This window comes from Gouania willdenowi, chromosome 6, assembly GCF_900634775.1.
Source record: "Gouania willdenowi chromosome 6, fGouWil2.1, whole genome shotgun sequence".
NCBI classification, from domain to species: Eukaryota; Metazoa; Chordata; class Actinopteri; order Blenniiformes; family Gobiesocidae; genus Gouania; species Gouania willdenowi.
This window is the reverse complement of record NC_041049.1, coordinates 16,921,106-16,948,044: the sequence shown is the minus strand read 5'-3', so window position 1 is coordinate 16,948,044 and position 26,939 is coordinate 16,921,106. Positions and strand designations below refer to the sequence as shown.

The following is a 26,939-nucleotide window of genomic DNA, read 5'->3' as shown; positions in this document are numbered from 1 at the left end:
GCTTTTATACTGAAAGAGTAAATGCATCTATGGAAACTTCCTGATGCTTAAAACTACAGAAAATTTGAGAAGTTGAGTTGAAACTAAGAGCATTATATATTATTCTAGATTTTGTGCTTTTTAAAATTGCCAAGGACCAAGTTTTTTAGTTTTTTCTAAGTTATTGCATGTTTCATCTCCTAAATTAAAGCACATTTATGATGTTTAAGGTGCCTTATCGTAGGGTATTTAAATTAACTGAGTGGCTTGTATTGCTTGGATTTAATTGATTAAAATAAAACTGCCTATTCTTTTTAAACTAATGACACAAAGTTATAGCACCTACACATTAACATGAGTACAGATGAGACTGTGTGGCTTGTACCAGAGTTCATCCTGTAAAGCAGAGACAATGGAGGGAACTTCATCAAAATGTATACTGTATTCTATTCTGAAGTAAATGCTCAGTCAGTCAAAGAAAATTACAGTCATTATAAGGACATGTCTTATTAAAACTTCAAACTGTGGGAAGAAGGTCACTGAGCACAGATCTGTTACTGGGAAGCAGTTTTAGTTTCCCTGACTTAAGTAGACATCTTTAATCACACTATTCTAAGCAGAGGAAGATCAGTGCTTTACTGATGATGTGATGTCACTTGAAGCCAGTTGGTGACTGTGTAATAATCAAGGCATGGGTTTAAAAATAGAAGACGGGAAATCTGGGCTCAGACAGTGGATATTAAGTCCTATTAACTTTTAAATATCAACGCTTTTGCATTGTGCTGACATCAGCATTTCATCTAATCTTATTATGTAATTATTATTATGTATCATTCATTAGTCTAGAAGAGAATCACATAATTATGAAATCAAACAAAAATCTATCTCAGAATCAACAAAAAGACATTTTTAACATCTCCGAATATTGGCTAATATTTTAAAAATGAACATTTTCAAAGTAGTTACTTATTGACGTTTTACTTCCAGTTATTCTGACATGATGAAGATTTAAATGTCCAAGTTGTGTTTATCTACACCTTAGGTTCCCAAAATGGGGTACGCAAATTGTCATGGGGGTAGCTGAATGAAAATTCAAAAACAATGACAACATTGGAAACTATAATATAAATAGAGCAGTTAATGCTATTGCTAGGTTATTGTTATTGCTAGGTTCATGCTAGGTTAATGCTAATGATATTGTTAGGCCAATGCCAGGTCAATATTATTGTTATGCTAATGATGGGCTAATTCTATTGCTATGTTGATGCTAATGCTAGGTTATTGCTAATGCTAGGTTAACGCTAATGCTAGGTTTTTGTTATTGCTAGGTTAATGCTAATGATATTGTTAGGCCAATGCTAGGTCAATATTATTGTTATGCTAATGATAGGCTAATTCTATTGCTATGTTAATGCTATGCTAGGTTATTGCTAATGCTAGGTTAATGCTAGGTTATTGTTATTGTTATTGCTAGGTTCATGCTAGGTTAATGCTAATACTATTGTTAGGCTAATGCTAGGTCAATGTTAATGCTAGGCTAATTCTATTGCTATGTTAATGTTAATGCTATTGCTAGGTTATTGCTAATGCTAAGTTAATGCTAATGTTATTGCTAGTTTAATGATAATGCTATGTTAAAGCTAATACTAGGTCAGTATTAATGCTAGGCTAATGCTATTGCTGTGCTAATGTTTATGTTGAGGCTAGGTTAATGCTATAGCTAGGCTAATTCTAATGCTAGATAATGCTACTGCCAATGCAAAGGTAATGCAGTGCGAAGCCGGCCAGCACCTGCATCCTCACTTGCATTTTCTTCAGGAAATGCAAATATTATGTATTATTCCTCAACAGGATAGGTGGAATTCACTGTAGGGCTACAATGTATTTGACATTACATTATGTGTATTAAGTGAAGGAGTACAGGGGTACATGTCTTCAAGTTAAATGTCTGAAGGGGTACAGGACTGTGAAAAGTTTGGGAACCACTGATATACACCACATATGTTAAAGTCGTGGCTCGGGGGCCAAATCTGGCCCTTTGGAGCATCTAATTTGGCCTGCAGAAGAAAATAAAAATTACAGAGAAAATTGTCATTGTGTAAATGGAACTCAATATTTGCAGAGGTTTACAGTTTTCCCGGTGCTTATATCGTACGATTGCAGTCATTTAAAAAAAAAAAAACCCAACAACTCCCAAATTCTTCAATTTTCCAGAAATTATGACATATTTCCCTTTAATAGAAATTGGTCATGAAATCTAGTAAATACAAAGTGAAGATCCTGTTGGGACTCATATCTGTCATTCATTGCTTGGATATGGTCGATTTCTTACATGGTGTATTTTATGTTTATATAGAAGTTCAAACTATGGCACAATAATGCTGAAATTACATGCTTTCCTGCATAATATCTGTGGCCCACTTGAAATTAAACTGCTCCGTATTTGGCCCCTGAACTAAAATGGGCTTGACACCCCTGATCTACACAGTCTTTATAGTTATAAATCAGTCATAACACTCCATGTGCTTTTAATTACTTGGGTTCAAATCTGTTTGTATGGCATAATCCCCGGATTGTACTTTGGACTCCACAAGTAGAATTTAGGTTCACATTTTCACTGTAAGATGGATCAAATATGCTTTCAATTAACAGGACACCTAAACGGACTAATAATAAGTGGTCTGATAATTTTTTTGGCTGTAACTTTGTATCCTGAGTAGTTGTTTTACCTTCTTGTAGCAAAAGGCAGAAGGTGGATCCAGTTGACGGTGGAGGAGCAGAAAGCACACGTGATGAGGCTGCTGGACGCGCTGGAGGTGACGGACCGGGACAAGCGGCTGAAGGTGGCCAGAGCCATCCTCTACCTGGCTCAGGGTACACGCCACTAAAACTCAGGTTTTATTTCAGAATAAATTGTGGAGCAGTAAGTAATAGGGTTTCATTACAACAAAAGGACGGAGCAGATCAATGAGTAGAATAAGCATCACTTTATACAAACGTTGTTTCTAACCTGTGTTCTTTCTCACTGTGTTTAAACAGGAGTGTTTGATGAGTGTGACACAGAGGTGGATGTGCTGCACTGGTCCAGACACAACGTTTTTCTGCTCTATGATATGGGCATCTTCACTGCACTGCTAGAGCTACTCAGCATGGAGATAGAGTGAGTGGATTAGACAGTACAGGCAAATGCTAGCGGGGGGCGCCCAGCATGGAGGGTGAACAAAGTGTATTTTTATCTTATAGAATTGTTATATTAAACGAAGTTGGTTTTATTTGTTAATGTGAAAAAATAATGCCACTTTAATGTATCTATACGACATTGCAAAGCCTGTAAAATAATAATATGAAACAATATATTGTTGGACTATATTTTTTTTACACAAGCCCACTAGAGGAAAAAATATGTAATATATTTTGTTCAAATATCTTATTTTGTACAGTGGATATTTTTTGATTGATTGTTTGTTAGTCTATTCCGAGTTCAGCATACATTACATATACACATGCCTCTTTTAGAATTAACATACTTTCATATGTACATAAACTCGAAAAAGGAGTGGGAGGAAGTAAACTTTTTTTATTGACACGTTTACGGTTTTTTACATTTTTAATAAACATTAATTATATATTTCAATATATTTAGTTGCTATTTATCTTAATATTTTTTTATTTTATTATTATTATTATTATTATTCATTTTATTTTAAAGCTAATATTTATTTTTGTTCTTACTGTTTACTTTTGCTATTCTATGATGTTGCTGCAATGTGTAATTTTCCTCTATGGGGATCAATGAAGGTTTATTCTATTCTATTAGTCTATTTTTTAGATAACTATTTTAACTGGGTTGTTGTTTTCTTAAAAAAAAACCCAAAATAAATGGTCAAAGACAAAGATATTCATGTTCTTGTGTGATGATATCTAAATTGGCCGAGAAATTTACTGTGATGCAAAGAGGCGTGACTTCATTGGGTTTTAGTAGTTTTTCAGCTGTTGCTGATGATAAGAGTGTCTGGTAGGATTTTCTTCAGAGACAAACGAGATATTGCACCAAAGGGTGACACTGCCCTATGAAAAATGTTCCAATGATCATCAAATCATTGACAATCAATTCAAGAAGTGGGATTACCAAGATTTATGTTAAGGTTTTTTGTCAGTAAAGTTTTTTTATTTTTTTTATTTGTATGTGTTGATATTATATGAAATAATGTTGTCAGTGTTGTTTTTGTGTTTTTTCTGCTGCAGTAATAACCAGGCCTGTAGCAGTGCGGTAAGGAAGCCGGCCATCTCCCTGGCAGACAGCACAGAGCTCAGGTGGGCCTACCTGTGCTTTCCACTGCCTAAAGAAAAAAAACCAGTAGATATAAAAAAAATAAATAAATTAAAAGAAGAAAAAGTTAGATTTCTGATTACGTTCTTTATTTATTTTTTTTATAGGCCCATCATTTTTCTTCCTGTCAATTGGAATTATACTCTGCGTGTAATCTGCACATTTCTATAGATATGTCTATGTTATGTTAGTTTTTTCATGTATTACATCATCCCCCCCCCTCCCCCACTTAGTGAGAATAAGTTCCTACTCGTCAGCAAAATGTAATTTCCTTTCCCTCGTATTTAATTTGGGGTACTGCTCAGCTCCATCTGTTCCACTGCCTCTGGTTGAACACTTACTGCAGCACAGAGGAGTTAATTAGTATCTAATCACTGCCACAGATGCACACATTTATATTGTGGTAAAGCACAAACGCAGTACATTTGTTGACTTAACAAAGCATTTAATGTGTGAAGCACCACCTGCAACACATCTGATGAATATAGATGTATAAAGAAGAGTGTTGAATACTAAAGGTGTCCCGATCCGATATTGATATTGGATATCGATCCGATATCGATATCAAAATTACAAAAAAGGGCAATAAGATTCATTAATAAGGTGGGATACCGTGACCATAATAATGAACTTTTTATAAAATCAAATATATTAAAATGTATGGATATATTTAGGTTAAAAATACTAGTAATTTTGTTTCGAGTTGTAAATAAAGATCTTGCTGTAGGTATTCAAGCATTCTTCAAATTAAGACAGGTTTTCTTCAATTTGAAACAAAAAAAAAACAAGAACTAATGTTAGACAATGAGTGTATCTGTTATTAGAATAAAAATGTGGAACGATCTTAATGATCAACTCAGATCAATTAACACAATATCTACATTTATAAATACTTTAAAATATGAAATGATTATCGCATATGCACTGTTGTCATAAAAGAAAAAAATTAAGTTATTAAAGAAAATGTATTTTGATTTGGAAATTATGAGTGTATCAAATTTAATTGAGAATTGTTGTTGTTTAAATAGTTTAAATAGTTAAATTGTAATGTCTGGATGGGCTTATATAAGCATGTTGCTTCAACCCAATCCCTTTTTGGTTGAGATGTATTAGGTGAATGTGGTATTTGTCAATATACTGTGCATCGAATGGACAACCAAATAAAATGTATTTATTTATTCATATCAGCCAGAAAACTAATATTGGATTTTATCGGACTGCATCTAAAATCTCTGATATATATTATATTATATTTATTCAATTGTAAAATACTGTAGATATTATGCTGAAGGTTAAAATGTGTGTAACCAATTGGTTAATAATAAATGTCAGTTTTTCTCATACCTTCTGATGCTGACTATTGTTCTCTGTTTGAGTAACATCACTTGATCAAGCCTTTTCTATCATTCCACATTACAAAATAAGTCATAAAAGTATGTACGATTCGTGCTTATATCATATTGGATTGATTGCGATATCGGCCAATATCCAAGGCTGCATATCGGTATCGTATCAGAAGTGAAAAAGTTGTATTGGGACATCCTAATTGAGTACTGAAATGCACAAACAAACAAGCTGCAAAACAAGAGATGTATGTGTTTTTTTTATTTCTTTGCAGAGTCTTACTGAGTATTATGTATCTGATGGTGGAGACCATCAGAGTTCAAACAGAAGACGAACGACCCGAGTGGATCGCAGCCAGAGAGGCCTTTAAGAATGAACTGGGTGTGTACGTGAAGTCCTGAGGAAAAGTTTTGTACTTAAACAAATTGATTAATTCTAATTTCAGAAGAAAATTCTTTAAAAAAAAAAATAAAAGAAAAAATGCTCAGATTAAAGGAATTTCAAGTAAGACACAATTAGTGATAGAGCAAGTCATTACTTTAAGAAGGTAATGAAGTTTTTTTTTTTTTATTATTGGATCAAGTTGATTAAAATAAACCTTTTACCTCATTTATTTATACTCCCATACGTTAGAGTTCTGTAAGAGCCGATTACTTCCCAATCCCAGCACTGTAGGAGGAAGTTGAACAATGCACTTCCTGTTCTGTCCTTTAAGCCACAGCCTGTTTGTTCCTCAGGTTCTCCTCTGTACAATGGAGAGCCCTTTGCTTTGCTTCTCTTCACCATGGTCACCAAGTTCTGCAGCATGAACGCCCCACACTTCCCCATGAAGAAAGTGCTGCTGCTGCTGTGGAAAACTATACTGGTTAGTGTGTGCGTGTGACTCAGGGGAACTGGGACTGTAAACGCAGAATAAATATTATTGTCATTAGTGCACACAAACTTGATTTAGATGTCTTTACAGTAGATCAGTGATTTTCAACCTTGGGGTCACCTGGAAATAACATGGGGTCGCCTGAAATGTTTAGTAATAATAGAATATATAAAATGACTGATTAAAATTTAACTTTATATTTTAGTTTTTGTTTTTTTTACAATATTTATTTATTATTTTGCACAGTTGATTAAAATAAAGGTTACATTATTATTAATAATAATAAATCCTTGAATTATGTATTGTTTTTTTGTCATTTTGTGCATAACATGTACATAACAAAATAACGTCTCCAAGTTCCCCGTTAAGCCCCTAAATTAAGTTTAAAAAAAAATAAAATTAGAAAAATATAGAAATAAATAGAATGTATACAAAAATGATACAAATATACAATGATATACAAAACAATAGTGACAATAATATCACAGAAATATATACAGCTCAGGAAGATGCAGAAAGCTCAAAGAGCTTGAATAATAATAATAATTATTTTTCAAATTAAATTTTCTAGCAACAGTTTTCTCTACTCAATTTCTCAAATGTAAATCTTCAAATAAGAAGCGGTATTGAAATATCTGAGCTGGCGCATATTGTCACTTTGTATAACAAACATGATCAAAAACTAATTTTAGAGAAAGAGTCTCTGGGGTCACGACAAGAAAAAGTTTGGGAACCACTGCAGTAGAGTGTGCGAGCAAACTAAAGCTGTATAGTTCCTTTCAAACATAACGAGAACATGCAAACTCCAAACGTAAAGTAAGAGGATTCCCTAACCTTAAATCAGTCCATCATAGCAGAGCGTACAGTAGTGGAAACCATGACATGTTGAATCCAGGAAGGCGATGTGTGTCGCTCATGTTGCAGTTCACATTGGGTGGTTTCGAGGAGCTCCAGGAGTTGAAGGTTCGATGCCGGGAGCGCCTCCACCTTCCTCCACTGCCTGAAGACAGCATCAAGGTGGTGAGGGCCATGAGGGCGGCCTCACCCCCGGCTTCCGCCATGGAGCTCATTGAGCAGCAGCAGCAACAGAAGCGGGGCCGCCGCAGCCGCAGGGTACAAGTCCATAACACACACGCGTATAGAAACACACACACACACACAGTGAACATACTAACTACTGCATCAAACATGTTGAGCTGTCCTCTATCTCTTTCATTCCAACTTCATCGTGTCTCTGCTGTAAGTCAGTGACCTCTGATGATGATGATGACGCTCACACAGCTGTGGGAGTCCCATCCATTTAAAATGTGTCTGTTAGCTTGAACTGGTTTCTGGTTGATCATTGCCCCTCTTCCTTGTGTCCCCACAGAGTGCCTTTGTTGATAGCTTGGAAGGAGACAGTCCTTTTCCCAAGAAGCAGGTCTTTACCCACATACTCCCCGTTTTTCTTCTTCTGCATTTTCTCTCTCTGCACTGAGCTGGGCCTTGATGCACTCCTCTCCCACTCCCTCTCTTCTTTTAACTTTCCCCCTCTCTTCCATCCAAATGTTTCACTCATCCTCATCTTCTTTTGTCTTGTCGTGAGAGCTCCTCCTCTCTACTTTTAAACCATCCTGTATACGTAGTGTTTTTAGACATATGGAAAATAGGTGCTGTAATTTGGAGGATCAGTTTGGAAAACTTGCATTATTTGTAAACAAAGTCCATCTATTTCTCTAATTTGAAATTATTGGATTTTTTTTAAGGTAGTTTAGCGCCAAAGAGAATTGGTCCATGTTCTTTAAAGGTGCAGTCTGCAATGTTGGAAAGCTAGCATGATTTTAGCCGGAGCCGTTTAGAGAGAGAGTTGCGACAACGGAAGTACAAAATGCTTGACTGTCACATGATTCATGTAGATGAACCTCTGCATCATTTTTCAGAAGAAAAAATGTCATAGCCACATGGGATTGATGGATTGCAGTTTACATCCCTGACCACTGGGTGAGTGGCGAGGAAATGTGATAAAGTCCCATTTTTTTTATGTAGATGCTAAATGCAACAACACACCGTAATTAATGCAGCCACAAAATATTTTTACATTCTCATATACATCTTAGATTAAATTTAGCATTTTATGATGATTTCAGCAAACTCTTTACCGGCTGCTTGGCGGAAGAGAAAACTACGTTGTTCAATTAAAGATTATGGACAAAAAAACACATTTCTTGTGCTTGCGGATCAGGAAACCCCTCGTTCAGAGAGTTGTTGGAAATAATCCCTGAATTCAGCCTCCAGAACAACATCAAAACAGCCATGAGAGTCATCTGTCTGAGGAAAAAGTTAAAAACTATACCACAATAACCTCTGCAGCAATCTCACTTAAGATATTTGATTATGCACAAACAGGCACTTAATTCTAGTCTAAGTGGACCAGGAGCAAGATGTCTGTATTCAGGCCACAGCTGATGAACCTTTTTATCATATTTTAAGTTCCGTTGTTTAATTTGATGGTTCATATGTAGCTACTGGGGCCACAGTCTGCATGTATTCATTAGGGATTGGTCAGAGTTTTTCCAGGGTTCCAGCTGCTACAGAGGTCTGACTCTGTTTCATCCTTTTCCTGAATAGATCATGTATTGACTACTCTCAGGATGGAAAGACCATTTCACCAATAATAACAAAAGTGTTCCTGAACACGATTGCAGACTCTAGCTTTTAAACCAGTTTTAAAAAGTATTCATGGCCATAAAAAAAGGTTTCTTGTGTTAGCTGTCTTCAAAACCCTTTTAGAAATAATCTGAAATATCTTTCCTCTAATACAGTTGTTCTCAACCTATTTTTGGATCGTGACCCCATTTTGATATCAAGAGTTTCTGGCGACCCTAGAGACCCTAGAAAGATATATGCAGAGTGGCCAGGATTATTGACAAGTTTTTGCATTTAATTATTATTATTATTATTATTTTTGAATTAATAACTAGATTATATTTATCAATAGAATACAGTTGTTTAAGATTGTGTGTATTATTTTGAAAAAGAATTATTCAATAATCCAAAATGCATTTTTTAATCATCAATTCTTTTTTATTTTAATCAATTACTAGACATTTCAGGTGACCCCAAGGATGAAAAGCACTCCTCTAATACTTTTTTAAAATTAATCTATTTTTTCATTTATTTATTTTGTTTATGTTGCATTAAATGCCTTTTAACATTTAGTTTCTGCTTTAAATGTTCTTTTTCACATTATATCCACCTTATGTTCCTCTTTCTCCTCCTCCATCCAACCTTTCCTTTTTTTTTTCCATCCTCACCTCCCTCCTCGTTGTCCACTCCTCTCCTCTATCACCCCCCTCTTGGCAGGGTTTGAGGGACAGGGCTGACTTGCTGGCTGTTATCATTGGCGCTGGTTGGTGCGCTCACTCTGTCCCATTGCGGCGGTTCACCTCAAACATCCACAGCAGGCGCGCATCCCTTTTCCTCAACGTTCTCATCACATCGCTGCCGAGTTCGCCCTCCGACGCACTTTGCACCGTAGACTGTGGGTTAGAGGGTCAATGTCTTTAAAGTGCATTCCTTGGGGAGGTGAGCTGAGATCAGCTGAGGCGTAGCAACGCTGAAGACACTTTACCTCTGCCTCAGGCCTTGTCTCCACGTACAGTGGAACAATGGAAGCTGTTTATTATTACAAAGTTTTAACAAATGCATTTTTTTTTTTTTCCATCCAAAGTTGTGTTTTTAAACTCCAAAGTGAGAACGCTGTGAGAATGTGTGGACAAGGCCTCAAGCGATGCCCCTGAAAGCAGTTGCCCCCTAACCCTGATAGGTGGACACTAGTCTGGTGTTATAGAGAATGGCTTCACCACAGAGAATGGCTCACAGCACAGTCTCACCTCACACTACTCCTCACTGTAGTCCAGCATTAGCATTAGCATTAGTGCCACCACACATCACATCAGCTGCAGCAGCTGACTCATGCCATTTGTTTATGTGTGTGTTTCGTCTGGAGTGCAAACGTGTGGTAAGTCGAACCTGACTTGTTGCCTGTGGTTGCTGTGAATGGAGATTATTTTCTCACTTTAAGTTCAGTTAAAGGTTATATTAAGGAATAAAAAGGTTCTTGAACTTAAATGATTTTGAATAACAGTTGTTTAAAAACCTCAGTCCAGCAGTCATGTACTGTATGTTGTAAGGTAAGACAGTAATTATAGCCTATGCACAGCAATGGTTGGAGCATGGCAATTTTAGGCAAAATGAGGCAATTCTGAGCAACAGGTAGAGTGTAGGAAGGTGAAAAATGGTGGTATTTTGATGTGAATTTTACATCAGAATAAATGAGATTTCAAAAACGGCTTTGAAAAATAGGATTATTAAGACAAAAATCCTAAATAATTCACAAATTGCGCCTAGACCACATGGAGATGTTGGTCTGATGATTTATTGACTCCATAAGTGAAAAACAAATGTTTAAAAATGCAGTTTTTGCATTGACTCTAATTGTTCACGTTTTAGTGAACATAAAATCAAGTGAAAATAAATCTGAAATAAAGGGGGGAAAAAAATCATTTGTTTTTAAATTCTGATCATTTAGAGACATCATATAGCATGACATATATAATTTTGTCACTTGAAAAAAAAAAGAGAACTACATTGAAAATGTATTTAGGTGGAATTTTCAAGTATACAGTATGTTTACAAAAGAGTTTACAGTCCAACATTTTGATGCCCTGTTGGTGTCAATTGAGAAAAAGTTGTGGTAGGTGATAGATTTAATATGTTTTACTGGACTTAATTTGACTATATAATTTACAAAAAGATTTAATTGTACCAAGGTTTCTTCAGTTTTGGGGCTACATTTAGGTGAAAGTTGCAAATCTGTTGCACATTTTATTTATTTGTTGTGGAATTTTCAAATGTTGATGTTCAGAGGCTTGCTGTAGGGTCACCTTTAGGACTATTGGCCTGTTTTTGCAGCTGAGGCAATCTGGCATGGGACTGGAGCTTTGTGTGGAATTTGGTGATGGTTTACCCATGAGAAGTAGAAGAAGAAGGAGCAAGAAAGAAGATTCTAATAATTGTAAAAATGATAAATAAATAACAATTTTTAATGTTAGTTTTATCTTTTATCCACATTTTATTTAGCGTCATGTTAATTGTTCAGTATCATCTTGTTTCATAAGCATAGGTGTCTTTGCTAGTGAAACTGCATTGTGCAACACGTTGTTTGCATGGTTTACCCACAATGAGTCATTTATTCAACACTATGAAATATTGGAATACTTAGTGATTTTCAGAAAAGAACAAATGAATGTTCTTTTCTGCTGTAAACATGACGTACAATATCTCTGAATAGTGTCAGTTGAACAACATGCTGCTTGATTATTATTATTATTATTATTGGCCCGTTACTCTCCTCCATCCCTGTGTCTCCAGCCGCTGGTCAAACAGGACAGCCTCGACACGTACAACGAGCGCGACCCCTTTAAGAACGACGACGCACGGGACGAGGAGGAGGACCCCGAGGATGCCGACAGCGGTATCGAAGGGGAGGTCGACCCTTTGGACCGGGACGTCATCATCCAGCCTCCGCCGCCCCCGCCTCCACTGAGGCCTCCCACAGAAAGGGTGAACTTCCCTAAAGGTCTGCCCTGGGCTCCAAAAGTCAGGTAGGACTAAAGTGATTGACAGTCATTTGGTGTTTTTCTCTGACCTCTAAATCAGGGGTTCTCAACCTTGGGTTGGAGCTTATTTTTGTTTTCTTTTAACCTTTTTTTGCAACTACACCAAACTTGACATATTTTAACCTATTTTCATCACTTTTTATTGCCTTATTTTTTACTCCTTTTAATGCATTTTTGCTACATTACTCCCATTTCTGTCACTTCTACATCATATTTCTATACATTTTCAGCACCTTTTTTCCACTTTTAAGACATATTCAGCACTTATAAACTCTTTCCATCACTTTTCCCACCTACTGTCGAATTGTTGACCCATTATTGTCACTTTTATCATTTGTCATGCCCATTATTTGCCGGTTTAAACTAATTGTTCCAATATTGACACTTTGACCCTTTTTTACCTTTTCTCCTGTCTGTTTTTGGCCACTCTTATTTACATCTTTTAAAATTGCATTTCACCACCTTTTCCACCATTTTTGGTCAGTTTTAACCCATTATATTTCTGATTAAAACAAAGATTTATATCTTTAAGATGACTATACATTATGGACCATAATGGATAACAGCGGATATTATTCAGATAAATAAATAAATCTGGTTATCACAGATTCATAGAACAATGGACCATCATTTTGCTGACTTTAGTGATGAGCCCCAAAAAGCTGCTTTTATTCCCCCTTATAGATGACCCTGTCTCCACATGACTGTTCCTCTCTGGAACCTTTATTTTAGGGGTTGTGAGCTGAAAAGGTTGAGAACCACAGCTCGGAACGATGAATGGATTCGTGTCTTTTTGTTTGCTTTCGAGCAAAGAATTTCAGCCGGATTTGACTGCATTTGATTGGCAGCTGGTAAATAAATCTCACAGCTTTCCCTTCCTGCAATATGTTCTCCATCTGTGTCGAATCAGGCCAGGTGCAAATGGTTTCTCCTCCAGAGATGTGAATAATACATCTAAGAAATGACTCCTAATTATTCTGAATCTATTCAGCTCTTCTTGGAATTCACTGACCACTGATGAGAGTCAAGGCCACTGCTTAGACCAGGCATGGGCAACTGGAGGCTTGGGGGCCACATGTGGCCTTCAAAGTAAACACAGAGAATGACTCCAAAAACACACAAAAGGACAACAAGGATATACATTTATATAAAATGACTTGTAACACTCAATGGCAACAAAAACCTACAGAATGACAACAGAAAAAATAAAATGACAAAATACACAAAACAACAATAATAATATACATGACTCCAAAAACCCACAAGACTAAAATACACAAAATGACTCCAAAAACACAGAGAATATTAACAAAAACACACAAAATTTCAGTAAAAACAAAACACCAACACAAATGCATGACTCAAAAACACACAAGCCAATAACTACACAAAGTTACTCCAAAACACACAGAAAATATTAACCATACCACACAAAATTACAAAAAAAATACCCAAAACAACAACAATACACATTACTACAAAAACACACAAGACAAAAAATATACAAAATGACTCCAAAAACACAGAAAATATTATCTTAATGTATCTTAAAAAAAAAAAAAAAAAAAAAAAAACAGCCAGTAGTGGAAGAAAAAAAAACAGAGCAAGTAGTGGAAGTATACGGAAGATTATTGCATTCACTTGAATAAAAAAAAGCCAAAAAATACACAATCACTCCAAAAACACAGAAAATATCAACAAAAACACACAAGTACAGAAGTACATGAATTGACTCTGAATTGACTTGGCTTTCATTAGCGTGTAGTGCTGTATCTTGTGTTAAGTTTATCTTAGCAATTTACATTGATCTTTTTTTACTAAACTAATATGACAGAAAACAAATAAATTCACATAATGATCTCAAAAACACACAATGAGGCAGAAAAATACACCAAACATCAACAAAAACTCGCAATTCAAGGAAAATATACAAAACGACCACATAAACATACAAACCCTGTGTTGTTCCCTGTGTTAATATATTGGTTGTTATTCTAAATTCTGACATGAATGGTGATCACGTGATGCTCTGATCAGATACAATCACATTTTTGTGATTGTATCCCACCCTCCTGTGATAAAAGTTGCCCATCTCTGGCTTAGACTCTGAGTTGCAGGATCAGGTTTCCTTCAAAGATCCACTTCCTGCAGCGTGTCTCTGTCTCTGTGTTGACAGGGAGAAGGACATCGAGCACTTTCTGGAAACCAGCAGAAACAAGTTCATCGGTTTCACTCTGGGAAGGTGAGTGTTTCAGGCTCCTTTGTGTCAGCGTTGCTTTCTTTCTATAAAATACTATACTTGTTCTTATCTGTAGTATATTTGTACAGTTTGTATTATATTTTCCTGAAGGTGTGCACTTGTATTTAATCCCTTTTTAATGAAAAGTTTTTTATTTAATTATGCACATATTATTTTTCTTTTCTTTCTTTTCTATGTTGTAGTGTTTCTTCTTTTCATTCGAAATATTTCTTGAGCATCCGTTAAAAAAAAGCAGTTTTCCCCTGGAATAAATAAAGTATATCTGATTTTGATTCTTTCTACTTTAACTATTACTGGTTTTTAGTGACACAGAGACCCTGGTGGGCTTACCCAGACCCATTCACGAGAGCGTCAAGACTCTAAAACAGGTGAGTGAGGACAGCTGTTCTTATCAATCATACATGTTCATACATTTCTGAATCTATTTGCCATCTTCACTTTGGCTAATCAATAATTCATCAGCAGCACTGATTAACTCATTCAGTGCCAGCCATTTTCAGATTTTCCACCCCCCTCAGTGCCAGCCGTTTTTGAGCATTTTGACTGATTTTTAAAGACCCAAAGAATATTTTCTACTATGACAATCTGAAACCTGACACCGAATTCGGAAAGATTGAAGAATGATCTGAAGAAAAAAAAGAAATTGTTTCTGGCTCGTTTCGTTCTTTTGTAATCAGCCGTTGAATAGAGCAAGTTTTACACAAATCTTCAGTTTCAGAGCAAAAAGCTGAGAAAACAGGCTTTTTATAACAATAAAAAAAAAAACCCTGTCAGTGACTTTAAAGCTATTTTTTGTTTTGTGAACATTGTTTCCTTGTATAAAACAAAAAAAACACTGAGACAGGACTTTTGATGGCAAAATTATTATTTTGCTATCTGGCTCAGAGTTGATCCACTCAGGCCCATACATGTTCTGTGTTAGTATGTGGAGCTGTGAGCTGCTGGATACGTCACAATATCACTCTGTAGTGCCATAATCTCACTCGTTCCTGCTTCTTCTCCCCATCAGTAGCATCAGTGGCTGCCATCTTCAGGGCACAGTTGGCCACTACAACACCCCACAGCTTAGATATTGATGAGGGATGCCCGCCAGGGTGTTTTCTAGTAATCCCAGTGAAAAAACGCAAATGACGAGTTATCTCGTCAATGGCACTGAGCGAGTTAACATTTCTTCCACGTCCATTAAAGACAATGCTTTGCTTTCCCATCTTTTCCAGCACAAATATGTTTCTATTGCTGAAGTTCAGATCAAAAGAGAAGAAGAGCTGCAGCAGTGTCCCCTCACTCTGGTCAGAAACCAACACCTCCTCATTAATAATAATAATAAAAATAATAATAACTGTCAAAGTTGTGAGGTTTTCGTGTGTGTGATTGATGTGTGTTTGTGTTAAAAGGGTGAGGAAGAGGTGGAGGAGACTCAAGCAGAGATGCTGTACCTGGGGATGCTTCCCAACCTCTCCCAGTATGTGGTGAGTACCCAACGCATCCGATTGGTAGCATGTATAACTGCACTGCACACGTAATATTACTTTAAAGCTCCTGGAGACAATATATACCTTGTAGTGTTGGGGTCAATTACATTTTTTAATTCAATTACAACTAAATTATGATTATGGTGATCAGCAGTTTTTTCCAATTCCAATTATTATTTTTCCTCTGAAAGTCAATTACAATTACTTTATAAAAATAACAATTACATTCTCAATTACTAAAGTGCAGTTACAATTAATCACAATTACTGAGCCTTTATTAAACATTAAATGTCTGCATTGTTAATCAGAATCAGAATTACTTTATTTAACCCAGGGGGAAATTACTTATGTCACAGGGACTTGAGAAATATTACAAAGTAAAAGAATAAACACTTAACGAAGACAGAAGAAAGAGTAAAGAAAACATACCTAATTAAGTAATAGACTGTTAATTAAATAAGGGTTAACTACAAGTGCACACATTACAGTAGAAAAAATAAAAATAGAATAATAATATCTAGAATATTTGCATTTCCTGAAGAAAATGCAAGTTAAGATACAGGTGCTGGCCCACGTCGCTCTGCATTAGCTAGCATTAGCGTTAACATTAGCAGTAGTCTAGCATTAGTATGAGTCTAGCATTAGCAGTAATCTAGCATTAGCATTAACCTAGCATAAACACTAACCTAGCATTAGCATTCGCAAAAGCATTAGCCTAGCATTGGCATTGATCTAGCATTAGCACTAATCTAACAATAGCTGAACATTAGCAATAAGGTTGAAATGGGTTGAAAAAAGTTTTAAAAGAAAAATGTTGAAATGGGTTGAAAAAGTTTAAATGGGTTTGAAAAATGTTTTTAAAAAATGAAAAAAGCTGAAACGGTTTGAAAAAGGGGAAAAAAATATTAAATGGGTTGAAAAAAGTCTAAATGGGTTTAAAGAAATGTAAAAAGTTTAAATAGGTTGAGAAAGTTGAAATTTCCAATAGAAATGAATGGGAAAGAAAACATGTAATAAGTCAAAAAGTTTAAAAGTTACAAATTATGAAAGTACAAGCAGAAATCTCGGGAACTTTCTGAATCTTTTGGTAGCTTATTCGTCAGTTGGACAAACGATGTAGGAGGAGTTAAGGCAGATGGAAGAAAAAATGGATGACAATAGTGATATGCTTCCTGCATCTTCACTAATAATACAAATGTACCAATATAATAAAGATATTTACAAGAATCATTGTTAATGTAAATATTTCACCAGATGTTGCATTTATAATGGTGACAATCTAAATCTGTCAGTCTAAATAGACTCCCCCAAGATCATGAGGGCGTTTAGGGGAACACATTTTTTTTTAAGTTCTCAAACCACACAACATTTGTCATGTGGTTAACCTTTAGCTTGAAGATCAGCATGACACAATGTGACTTGTCGTCACCTGAGGTTATGCCACCATTTTCAGGCATATTCACTTGAACAAAAAGGCTTGTGTTTTTACCGCACAGTCATGCAGGGACAACATGCAGATTATGGTGAAATGTCAATCCCTTAATTACTTAACACAATGCCCTGAAGACAACATCAACAATGTCTGTGCTTCTTATCTGTGTGGGTCTGGCATGGTGGACATTCTGTCACATGACTGCCCGTTACGTGGGACGCTGACTCATACCACCGCAAACGCCTCAAACCAGTAGTCTCTGTGAGTTAATACAAAGGGGAAAGGCTGTCTGTCAAGGCTCTATATTAGGCCCCTTCATTATTTACCTTTCATATTGAATATTTGCATTTCCTGAAGAAAATGCAAGCGAGGATGCATAGCTGAAATGCACCACTATTTGGCTGCTGGGAAAAAAAAGGAGAACCTGATGTCACCCACCAATCAGGAACCAGCTCCTTCCCACCCAGTGCCCAAAGTGGAATGATTCAAAAGGTCGAAAAGTTATAAAAAGCCAATACATAGCATAATGTCCAGAAATTATCTGCAAGTTTTGATACCTTACTTGTCCAAAACATCAGAGTAAGACGGAAGAGTAATGACACCTTCGGGGTTTGTGGTTTATTCGGGAAATGTGGTTTGAATGAACAGTGGGTTCAAACACCGAACAAACCATAAACAAACCACGAACGAACCCAAATGGAATCCAAACCCTGAACGAGCCATGGATCCCGAGTGAACTAAAAACTAACCTCAAAATCAGAACAAACCACAAAACGTGACTGAAGCATGAAAAAAGCACAAACCCTGAGCGAACCACAAATGAACCGCACACTAAAAGAACCACAATGCATGAATGGAGCTTGAAAAAAAACACAAAGCCTGAATGAACCACAAATTAATCATGGAGCACGAACGGAGCACGAACAAAGCACAAACCACAAAGCATGAACAAACTATGAAAAACCATGAACCACAAATGAACCATGAAGCACGAACCACAAACAAACCATAAAACCCAAACCGCAAACCCAAACAAACCACAAAGTATTACAAAAGCACGAACCCTGAACAAACCATAAACCATGAACGAAGCACAAATGAAACAAACGAACCGTGAACTACAAATCATGAACAAACCATGAACCCTCAACGAAGCACAAATGAACCACAAAACCTGAACAAAGCACAAACCACGAATGAACCGCAAACCCTGAAAGAACCACATAGCACGGATGAACCACAAAGCGCGAACGAAGCACAAACTAACCAAGAACCACAAATGAACCGCGAACCTGGAACAAACCACAAAGCATGAACAAAGCATTAAAAAGCACAAACCCTCAACGAACCACAAAGCATGAAAAAGTACAAACCCTGAAGGAAGCACAAATGAACCACAAAGCGTGAACCCCCGAACAACCCACAATGCATGAACGAAGCATGAAAAAAGCTCATATCCTGAATGAAGCATAAATGAACCACAAAACCTGAACGAACCGCGAACCCTGAACAAACCGCAAAGCATGAATGAAGCACAAATGAACCAAGAACCACAAAGAATGAGCCATGAAGAATGAACAAACCACGACAGACAAAACCTGAATTAAGCACAAACAAACCGTGCACCACAAAGCATGAACGAAGCAATAAAAGCGCGAACCCTGAGCAAAGCACAAATGAACGACAAACCCCGAACGAAGCACTAACCACAAACAAACCACAAAACCGTAATCGAACCACAAAGCATGAATGAACCATGAAGCACAAACCCTGAACAAAGCACAAACGAACTGCGAACCCTGAATGAACCACAAAGCATGAACGAAACATGAACCACAAACGAAACAAGAACGCACCACAAAGCATGAACGAAGCATGAAAAAACCACGAACCTTGAACAAAACACAAACCAACCATTAACCACAACACCCGAACAAAGCGTTCAAACCACAAAATCCAAAGAAAGCTTGAACCGCAAACAAACCACGAACTCGAACGAACCACAAAGCCTGAACGAAGCACAAACGAACTATGAACCACAAACGAATCCCGAACGACCCTGGCAATTCTGAGCAATAAGCAAAGTGTAGGAAAATGAAAAAGATGGCATTATAATGTGAATTTTACATCAGTTGATGCTTAAACTTACATTTTCTGGCACATAAAACAACGCTCTATTTCACTGAGTTGCAAATGGAAATGTCCCCCATAGCTTCAGTAATTGACTAAACCAGTCACCTGTGTGCTAGACAGCAGCTGTTGGCGTTTAAACGGGGGTCAAAAAATCAGTTATTAAGGCAAAAATAAAATAAAAATCACAAAATGCATCTAGACAACATGGATATTTATTCACTTGTTTCATAAAATAATGTATTGTCTCCATAAGTGGAAAACTAATGTTGAAATCAGTTTGTGTAGGACAGTCTGAAGATGAGCTGTATTAAGTGACCCTGATGTATAAAGCAGTAGAGAAGATGAATGGACTAAGATTTCAATTTCTTTGCTAATGTCACTGTCACACAGTCATATCTTCTCCCCTTTCAGGTCTGTCAGAATTCACTTCTTCTGTTTGCCATTTAATTCACTGTTACATTAAAATCAACAAATCAACTTCTAGCCCTTGTTACACTGAATAAGGTTAAATTTCAAGTGAAATTGTATTGTATCCAAGTATTCTGTTATTAAGTTTAGATGTTGAATGGCATCTTTAACAGATTTCTTTTATAAAAGTGATGTTTGATCTCAGTAGGACTAACATAGTGAGTGGCTCAGTAACCATGAAAAAATATGGTTGGCTGGCATGCATGTTGTTACCTGGGGTGACCAATCTGTTATGTCACCCAATAGCAATACACTCCAATACTTTTTACAATTCCATCTGAAATTTCACAAAAATAATGCAAGCCCCACATTTAAATCCGCAAGTGTAGTAAATATTGGGACGAAAGTTGTGTATTTTACAAGTCTTTTGTTTTCTATGGTGTGTATTTTTGAAGAAAACTGTAAAAAGACAGAAGGGAGAATGTGTTTGTGTTTTTTTCTTGAGCCTCAGCGGGTATTCAATCAACATCATTGTCAGATACACAACATAATGTGTGTATTGCTTCCTTTTCCTGTCAGATTGCCCTCCTGAAGCTGTTGCTGGCTGCAGCTCCAACCTCTAAAGCCAAAACCGACTCCATCAACATCCTGGCTGACGTATTGCCAGAAGAGATGCCGTAAGGACCGTACAGTGCATTGGAAACCTGTCAGTGTGATTGACTGGGATCTATAAACTGTTTGAATTAGGCTGTTCTTGGCAGTGCTGAAAACACAATTCACGTGGACTGTTTTTGGCAAGATGATTACGCGAATTCAGATGAAAAATGAATGCAATTCAAACACAGTCAGTTAGGAGCATAACAGGGAAAACGACAAACCTGAAAACTATGAAAATATGTGCACCTTTATTTATATATATATATATATATATATAAAAAACACATTAAAAGGACTTTTTTTTGGAACGATTTTATAGATTTTTTATAGACAAATATGTACAAGAATAAACAAATATGGCATTTTACAATTTACAACAAAATACCAAAATTAATAACTTGCCAACGGAACGTCAACTTCAAAATAACTTATTTGTTCAAGTCACTCAAGATTATGGTAAACAATCATAGAAAACAAAATAAAACGTAAAAGTAATGCAAAACAGAGAATGTCATTTGTGCCTATTTGAAAAATAATCACATCCAAAATAAAACAATAGCAAGAAAATATAATTCAAGATGTCATTCATTTAGAATAAAAGAAAGAGATAAAATAAAAACACAGTAATCAATTCACATCAATTCTGGTTATCTATTTGAGTGTAGAGCATCATATTTTTTGTGCTTTTACATCTTTTAGAGTTTTTTTTAATTCATCTCCATAGTTGATGCCAGAAGGTATAAAATAGTTCTAAAAAATTCTTTTAATGTCTTATTTTTTAATAAAAAGGTGCACATATTTTGTGTATTGGTAGCACATTAAACACGTTTTTTTTTTCACTACAGGTACGCTTTCAAACAAAAACACCTTTATAAAAGGCAGATGTTTTTCTATTTTTAGTCTTTTTCTGTTCTAAATAAGATGCTAACATTAGCGCTGTCATTCCTCCTGTCATCCAGCATCACGGTCCTACAGAGCATGAAGTTGGGAATCGACGTGAACCGTCACAAGGAAATCATCGTCAAAGCCATCTCTGCTCTGTTGCTGCTGCTCCTCAAGCACTTCAAGCTCAACCATATTTATCAGGTGACACAAACATGTACACACACACACACGCGTACACTCGCACATGTTCCTCTGCAGGATCCTCACATTTGTTACGCCTTCTCTTTTTCACACACGCACACACACACCTCATGCTACCTTCAATGACCTTTACCACATTTACTACAGTGTTCTTTTACTCTCCTCCATTCACCATCCCCATCTTTCACCTCCCCATCTCCTCATGTCGCTGCTAGAAAAGCTTTTTAAATGTAAAACATCACCATCATCATCACTCTGCAGATGTGTGCAGTAGTAAGGGACGGACATTCCTTCACAGTCTGGCTTATTGTGAGCCCTCTGCTGTCAGTAGAGTGTATTACATGCAGAGGCCCACACTACAGGAGACGTGTCAGTTTGTGCCGCATTTATGAACATCCAGTGCTTAGTTTGTAAATCATCAAATCCCGGAACAAACGGCGGATGTTGTTGCGGCAGTAAAAGAGAGACAAACATGTTTACATTTTTTAAAGTATCGCTAAAGTGCCTTTTGCCAACTAAAAGGGCCAATAATAACACGTGAACACAAACAACCAATGAAGCTAAATGTTTAATGAAAGAATGATGAATCAGCGTTAAAGAAGCACGGGCAATCACCCGTTACGGAGCGCATCAGTCTGCTGTCAACTCTGCCATGTTTCAGCACCAAGGACAGCGCAAAATCAGTTTAGTTTAGTCACAAAGGTCACAAAACTTTCAGAACACCAAAACCCACAAATACAAAATATTTACAAACTCTTACGCTCATAACATAAGACCATAACTCATCTAATGAATCAGCATAAAATGATAATAAAATGCGTGCTCACCTTTTATTTGTGAAAACAGCCATGGAGAACTTTGTATCCTCGCAACTTTTTAACATATTTCACAGCTGAGGCCTGCCTTGTCTTTCATAAGCTAAGAGTAGCAGCTCATCTTCAGTCCACCCTGAGTCCTTCTCATGTCCCTCGGATAGTTCTCCTCCTGTGTCCTGTCTGTTGGAGGCAGGTTCTCCTTCATTAGCATCATCGCTACAGCACCTGTATCTGCTATGCTACACTAACTGTTGCTGCTGCTCCCTGATTTCCAGAGAAACAAGCTTGGATTTCTAAACTTCAGACTTGGCTTCATTTATTGGCTTAAAAAAGCTTTTAAATCCAAATGTTTTTTTTTTTTTTAAGCCAATTTCTACCATCTTCCAAGCTGATCACCCTTTAGACATAGCGTGGGGGCGTGGCCTGACTTTTCACTCTCTTCCTCACTCGTGCTCAGTTTTTACATAAAATTTTCTGTTTACAATGAAATGTCCAGTGATTTCAACTCAATAAAAGACACAGCTGTCCAAATATAATAATTCAAAATGTAATCAAAACACCTAAAAGCAAAAAATGAGGTGCTGGATTCAGTCAAATAAGTGTCGGTGGAAATCTGGGAGGTGATGATCTTGCTTTAGCTCTGTGAACATCTCTACAACACAGGCAAGAATTTTAAAAGAAGCCTTTGAAAATGTAGTCAGGATTTATCCTATTGCCCACCAGCTAGTGTGTGTCTTTAATCTTTGTAGTTTCTTCTACGAAGGAAACTCAGCAAAAAAACGTTATTATAAGGACAATTTTTTTCTCTTATTAGTTTTACCAGTGATGTATTTTATTATAATGACAACAATACAATTTCTTGGTCAAATCCATATATCACAACAGCAAGTTACAATCAAATAAATACAGAAGCAAGCTTCATGAAACAAAATATAACTTCTTTATTTTACAAACTTTCACCTCGCAGTGAGGCTTCATTTTAGTCATTGCCACCAGAAATGCAATTGTATGTATATATAATATATATATATATACTGAACAAAAATATAAATGCAACACCTCACAGGTGTGGCATATCAAGATGCTGATTATAGACAGCATGAAAAATGGGAGCATAAACAAAAGTGTTGCGTTAATATTTATGTTCAGTGTATATAAATCTCAAAAGAAACGATTAAGAAAAAAAAGAACATGTGAAATTATTACTTAATTAAAACAAAAAATTTAAAAATAAGATGTTGTAAATATCATTTTATTTCCAAAGTTTTTGTTTTAATTAAGCAATAAGTCATAAGTTCATTAGTCATCTTTTTTATTTCTAAAGTTTTTGTTTTATATACTGTATATATGTAACAAAAACTTGTTTAAATTAAATAATAATTTCACGTGTTCTTTTTTATCGTTTCTTTTGAGATGATTTGTTTTATATGATTTTAATTCTAAAATGTTCTTTAATTTTGTATATTGGGTAATATTTTTTAAATTGTGAATTTTTCATACCCTCAAGTTCTAATTAAAAGAATTATTGCCTGAAAAAGATAAACTAGTGTTAGTTTCTGTAAACTACAGCCTATTATATATATTGCTTTATTGTCATTGTCTGCGCTGTGAAGTAGATGCTCGTTTTTTGTATTTCCTCTCGTCTAAACATTAGTCGATCGTAACACAATCACATAAATGGCCCTAAACGGTAATACTTACTTTCTTACATGTCAATCATTGCAGAAAACTGCCTTTTTTAAAAGTGGGTTTTGGTTTTTAATGTTTTAAATTGGTTAAAATGCTGATCTTTCATAGAAAAGTTATTGATTTTTATGTTTCAGCAGTGTAACTATAAGAGAGTGTAGCATCACCGATAAATGAGTGAAAAGGTTGGAAATCTCTCCCTCTGCTGCAGTTTGAGATCATCTCTCAACATCTGGTGTTTGCCAACTGCATCCCACTGATCCTCAAATTTTTCAACCAAAACATCATGTCCTACATCAGTGCCAAAAACAGGTAGGAGCACTTTCTGAAACTGTAGAGCCCACCAGGGTTGGGGTCAGTTATGATTGTAATCACGTAATTGATCATTAATTACAATTATGACATAATTATACTTGTAACTGTAATTGAAAACATCTTTTGCTGACGTAGTTCAGATAATTGACTTTGTAATTGTAATTGGCATGCAAGTTCTATAAAAAAAAACTACAATTTAATTAAATCGCAAAACTGAGGAACCATGGTAGAGTTCTATGGTTTACACATATGTAGTTAACAATTATTAGAATATGATGTGTATCAAGTTTTCCCACGACATTTCAGTTCTCTTGAGTATCTTTTTTTTAAAATTTGTTTTATATAAATTGAGATTGAGGAGTATAGTGACAGAAAAAAGGCTCAGACATCCACACCGATTAATACCAATATTTTTTATAGATAAGGAAGCCTAACAAGGTAACCAGGAGATGATTGGAACTGCATTTTAGTAATTGAGAACATAATTGTAATTGACTTTCAGGGGAAAAATAAGAATTTTAATTTTAATTGTAATTGGACAAAATGCTGGTCACCATAATCATAATTTAATAATAATTGTTATTGAACATGGTTAATTTAAGACATAATTGTAAATGAAAGATGTAATTTACCCCAACACTGAAGCCTACTGTGCTCCAAGAAATCAAAGTGTTCTTATGAGTATTTGTGTGGATTTGATTGTGGTTGCAGTATCTGTGTGCTGGACTTTCCCCACTGTGTGGTCCATGAGATGCCTGAGCTGACAGCAGAGAGCCTGGTGAGTCAGCGCTTTGTCAGTGAACATTGATGTGATAGTGTCACTAAAGAGTCGCTGAGGAAAGGTTGAGGTAAAGCAGTGAAGCCTGACATCAGTGCATGTGTGTGTCCTCAGGAAGCAGGAGACAGCAGCCAGTTCTGTTGGAGGAACCTGTTCTCCTGCATCAATTTGCTGAGAATTCTGAACAAGCTGACCAAGTGGAAACACTCCAGGACCATGGTGAGCAGCCTGATGAATCAGACCACGAGCAGAGAGTTCAATATTAAAACGCTTCACGTCTACTTTCCAGATGTTGGTTGTTTTTAAATCTGCTCCCATCCTGAAGAGAGCCCTCAAAGTTAAGCAGGCTATGATGCAGCTCTACGTGCTTAAGCTGCTGAAGATCCAGACTAAATACCTGGGGCGTCAGTGGAGGAAGAGTAACATGAAGACCATGTCGGCCATTTATCAGAAAGTACGGCACCGGCTGAACGACGACTGGGCCTATGGAAACGGTAAACAACAGTTTGCATAAATAATAACCTTTAAAAGTGTTAGCACCAACCTTGAACAAAAAAAACCAGACTATTCACTACTTTAGATCAGGGGTTCTCAACCTTTTCAGCCCACGACCCCCAAATAAAGATTCCAGAGACCAGGGACCCCCACTGTAGCTGAAGGTGGTTGAACACAGACATGAACATTGAAGAACAGTCATGAGGAGACAGGGCCATCTATAAGGGGGAATAAAGGGGAGAGATTTTTGGGGTCCATCCATAAAGTCAGCAAAATGATGGTCCATTGTTCTATGAATCTGTGATAACCACATTTATTTATTTATTTATCTGAATAATATCCAGTGTATTATTATTTAGGCCATAGTATATAGTCATCTTAAAGATGTAAATCCTTGTTTTAATCAGAAATAAAATGGATTGAAAGTCCCCAAAAATGGTGGAAAATGTGGTGAAATGAGATTTTAAAAATCAGAGAAATAGGTTAAAAGTTGCAAATTAGTGGCCAAAAACGAACAGATAAAGTGGTAAAAAGGGTTCAAAGTGTCAATATTGGCTGAAACGTGGCAGAAATGGGTGAGGGGGGTTGGGGTAATGTCATTTTTAGAAGTAGAAACAATTAATGGGCATGACAGCTCAAGAATCGCCAATATTTTTTTGCAGGTGGTGAACTAGTGACTGAGAAAAGAGTTCATACATTTTGTCACTGAATGCATTTTTGTGTGATTTACAGTTTAGTCCACATGGACTTCTGTTTTGCAAACTGTTAAGAGTTTTGAACATGTGACTTCGGTATCGACCAATGCTTATGATAATCCAAAAAAACAGTAATAGTAATACAAACTTCTCACAGTAAAATATTGAATTACAGCAAGTGGTTCAAAAGAACAATATTATAAAATATGTGTAATGTATTGAGTGGTTTAGTCCTCAAAGTGTGGACAAAGGAGAATGGACATGATGGCACCACTGTCTGGTCAACATAGGAGCATTTTGTGCTCCATAGCACCAAAAAAGAGAGATCTACTAGCTTAAATTGTTTGATTGTAGAGGCTAATCTGCGTTCGTCAATGTTTATTTGTGCATTTTTAAGTATCTGTGTCTTTATTTGGAATGTAAAGGTCAAAGGTCAGATGAGAGCCTTTTCTCTCCTGGCTCTGATCGAAGGCGGACGCTTACTCCTCTGCTCCCTCACTACCCTTATCCACCCTTGCTA

At 36.3% G+C, this 26,939-nt stretch overlaps 1 protein-coding gene across 5 annotated transcripts in view; it reads left to right on the top strand.

Moving 5' to 3' along the window:
• strip2 (striatin interacting protein 2) overlaps nt 1-26,939 on the top strand; it is a 46,950-nt gene that overhangs the window by 16,643 nt on the left and 3,368 nt on the right. Inside the window, exons 4-21 of one of the 5 annotated variants that reach the window (XM_028449225.1) lie at nt 2,719-2,853; nt 3,019-3,139; nt 4,225-4,293; nt 5,928-6,034; nt 6,391-6,518; nt 7,452-7,640; nt 7,897-7,947; nt 11,940-12,172; nt 14,364-14,429; nt 14,752-14,815; nt 15,665-15,736; nt 15,842-15,916; nt 20,472-20,569; nt 21,509-21,635; nt 24,348-24,448; nt 25,163-25,229; nt 25,344-25,448; nt 25,519-25,723. In XM_028449225.1, coding sequence (XP_028305026.1) covers nt 2,719-2,853; nt 3,019-3,139; nt 4,225-4,293; nt 5,928-6,034; nt 6,391-6,518; nt 7,452-7,640; nt 7,897-7,947; nt 11,940-12,172; nt 14,364-14,429; nt 14,752-14,815; nt 15,665-15,736; nt 15,842-15,916; nt 20,472-20,569; nt 21,509-21,635; nt 24,348-24,448; nt 25,163-25,229; nt 25,344-25,448; nt 25,519-25,723 — 2,013 coding nt within the window. Of the gene's footprint in view, nt 1-2,718; nt 2,875-3,018; nt 3,140-4,224; nt 4,294-5,927; nt 6,035-6,390; nt 6,519-7,451; nt 7,641-7,896; nt 7,948-11,939; nt 12,173-14,363; nt 14,430-14,751; nt 14,816-15,664; nt 15,737-15,841; nt 15,917-20,471; nt 20,570-21,508; nt 21,636-24,347; nt 24,449-25,162; nt 25,230-25,343; nt 25,449-25,518; nt 25,724-26,939 lie in introns of those variants that run through there. The other 4 variants (XM_028449230.1, XM_028449227.1, XM_028449226.1 and 1 more) reach the window with 4 other exon arrangements.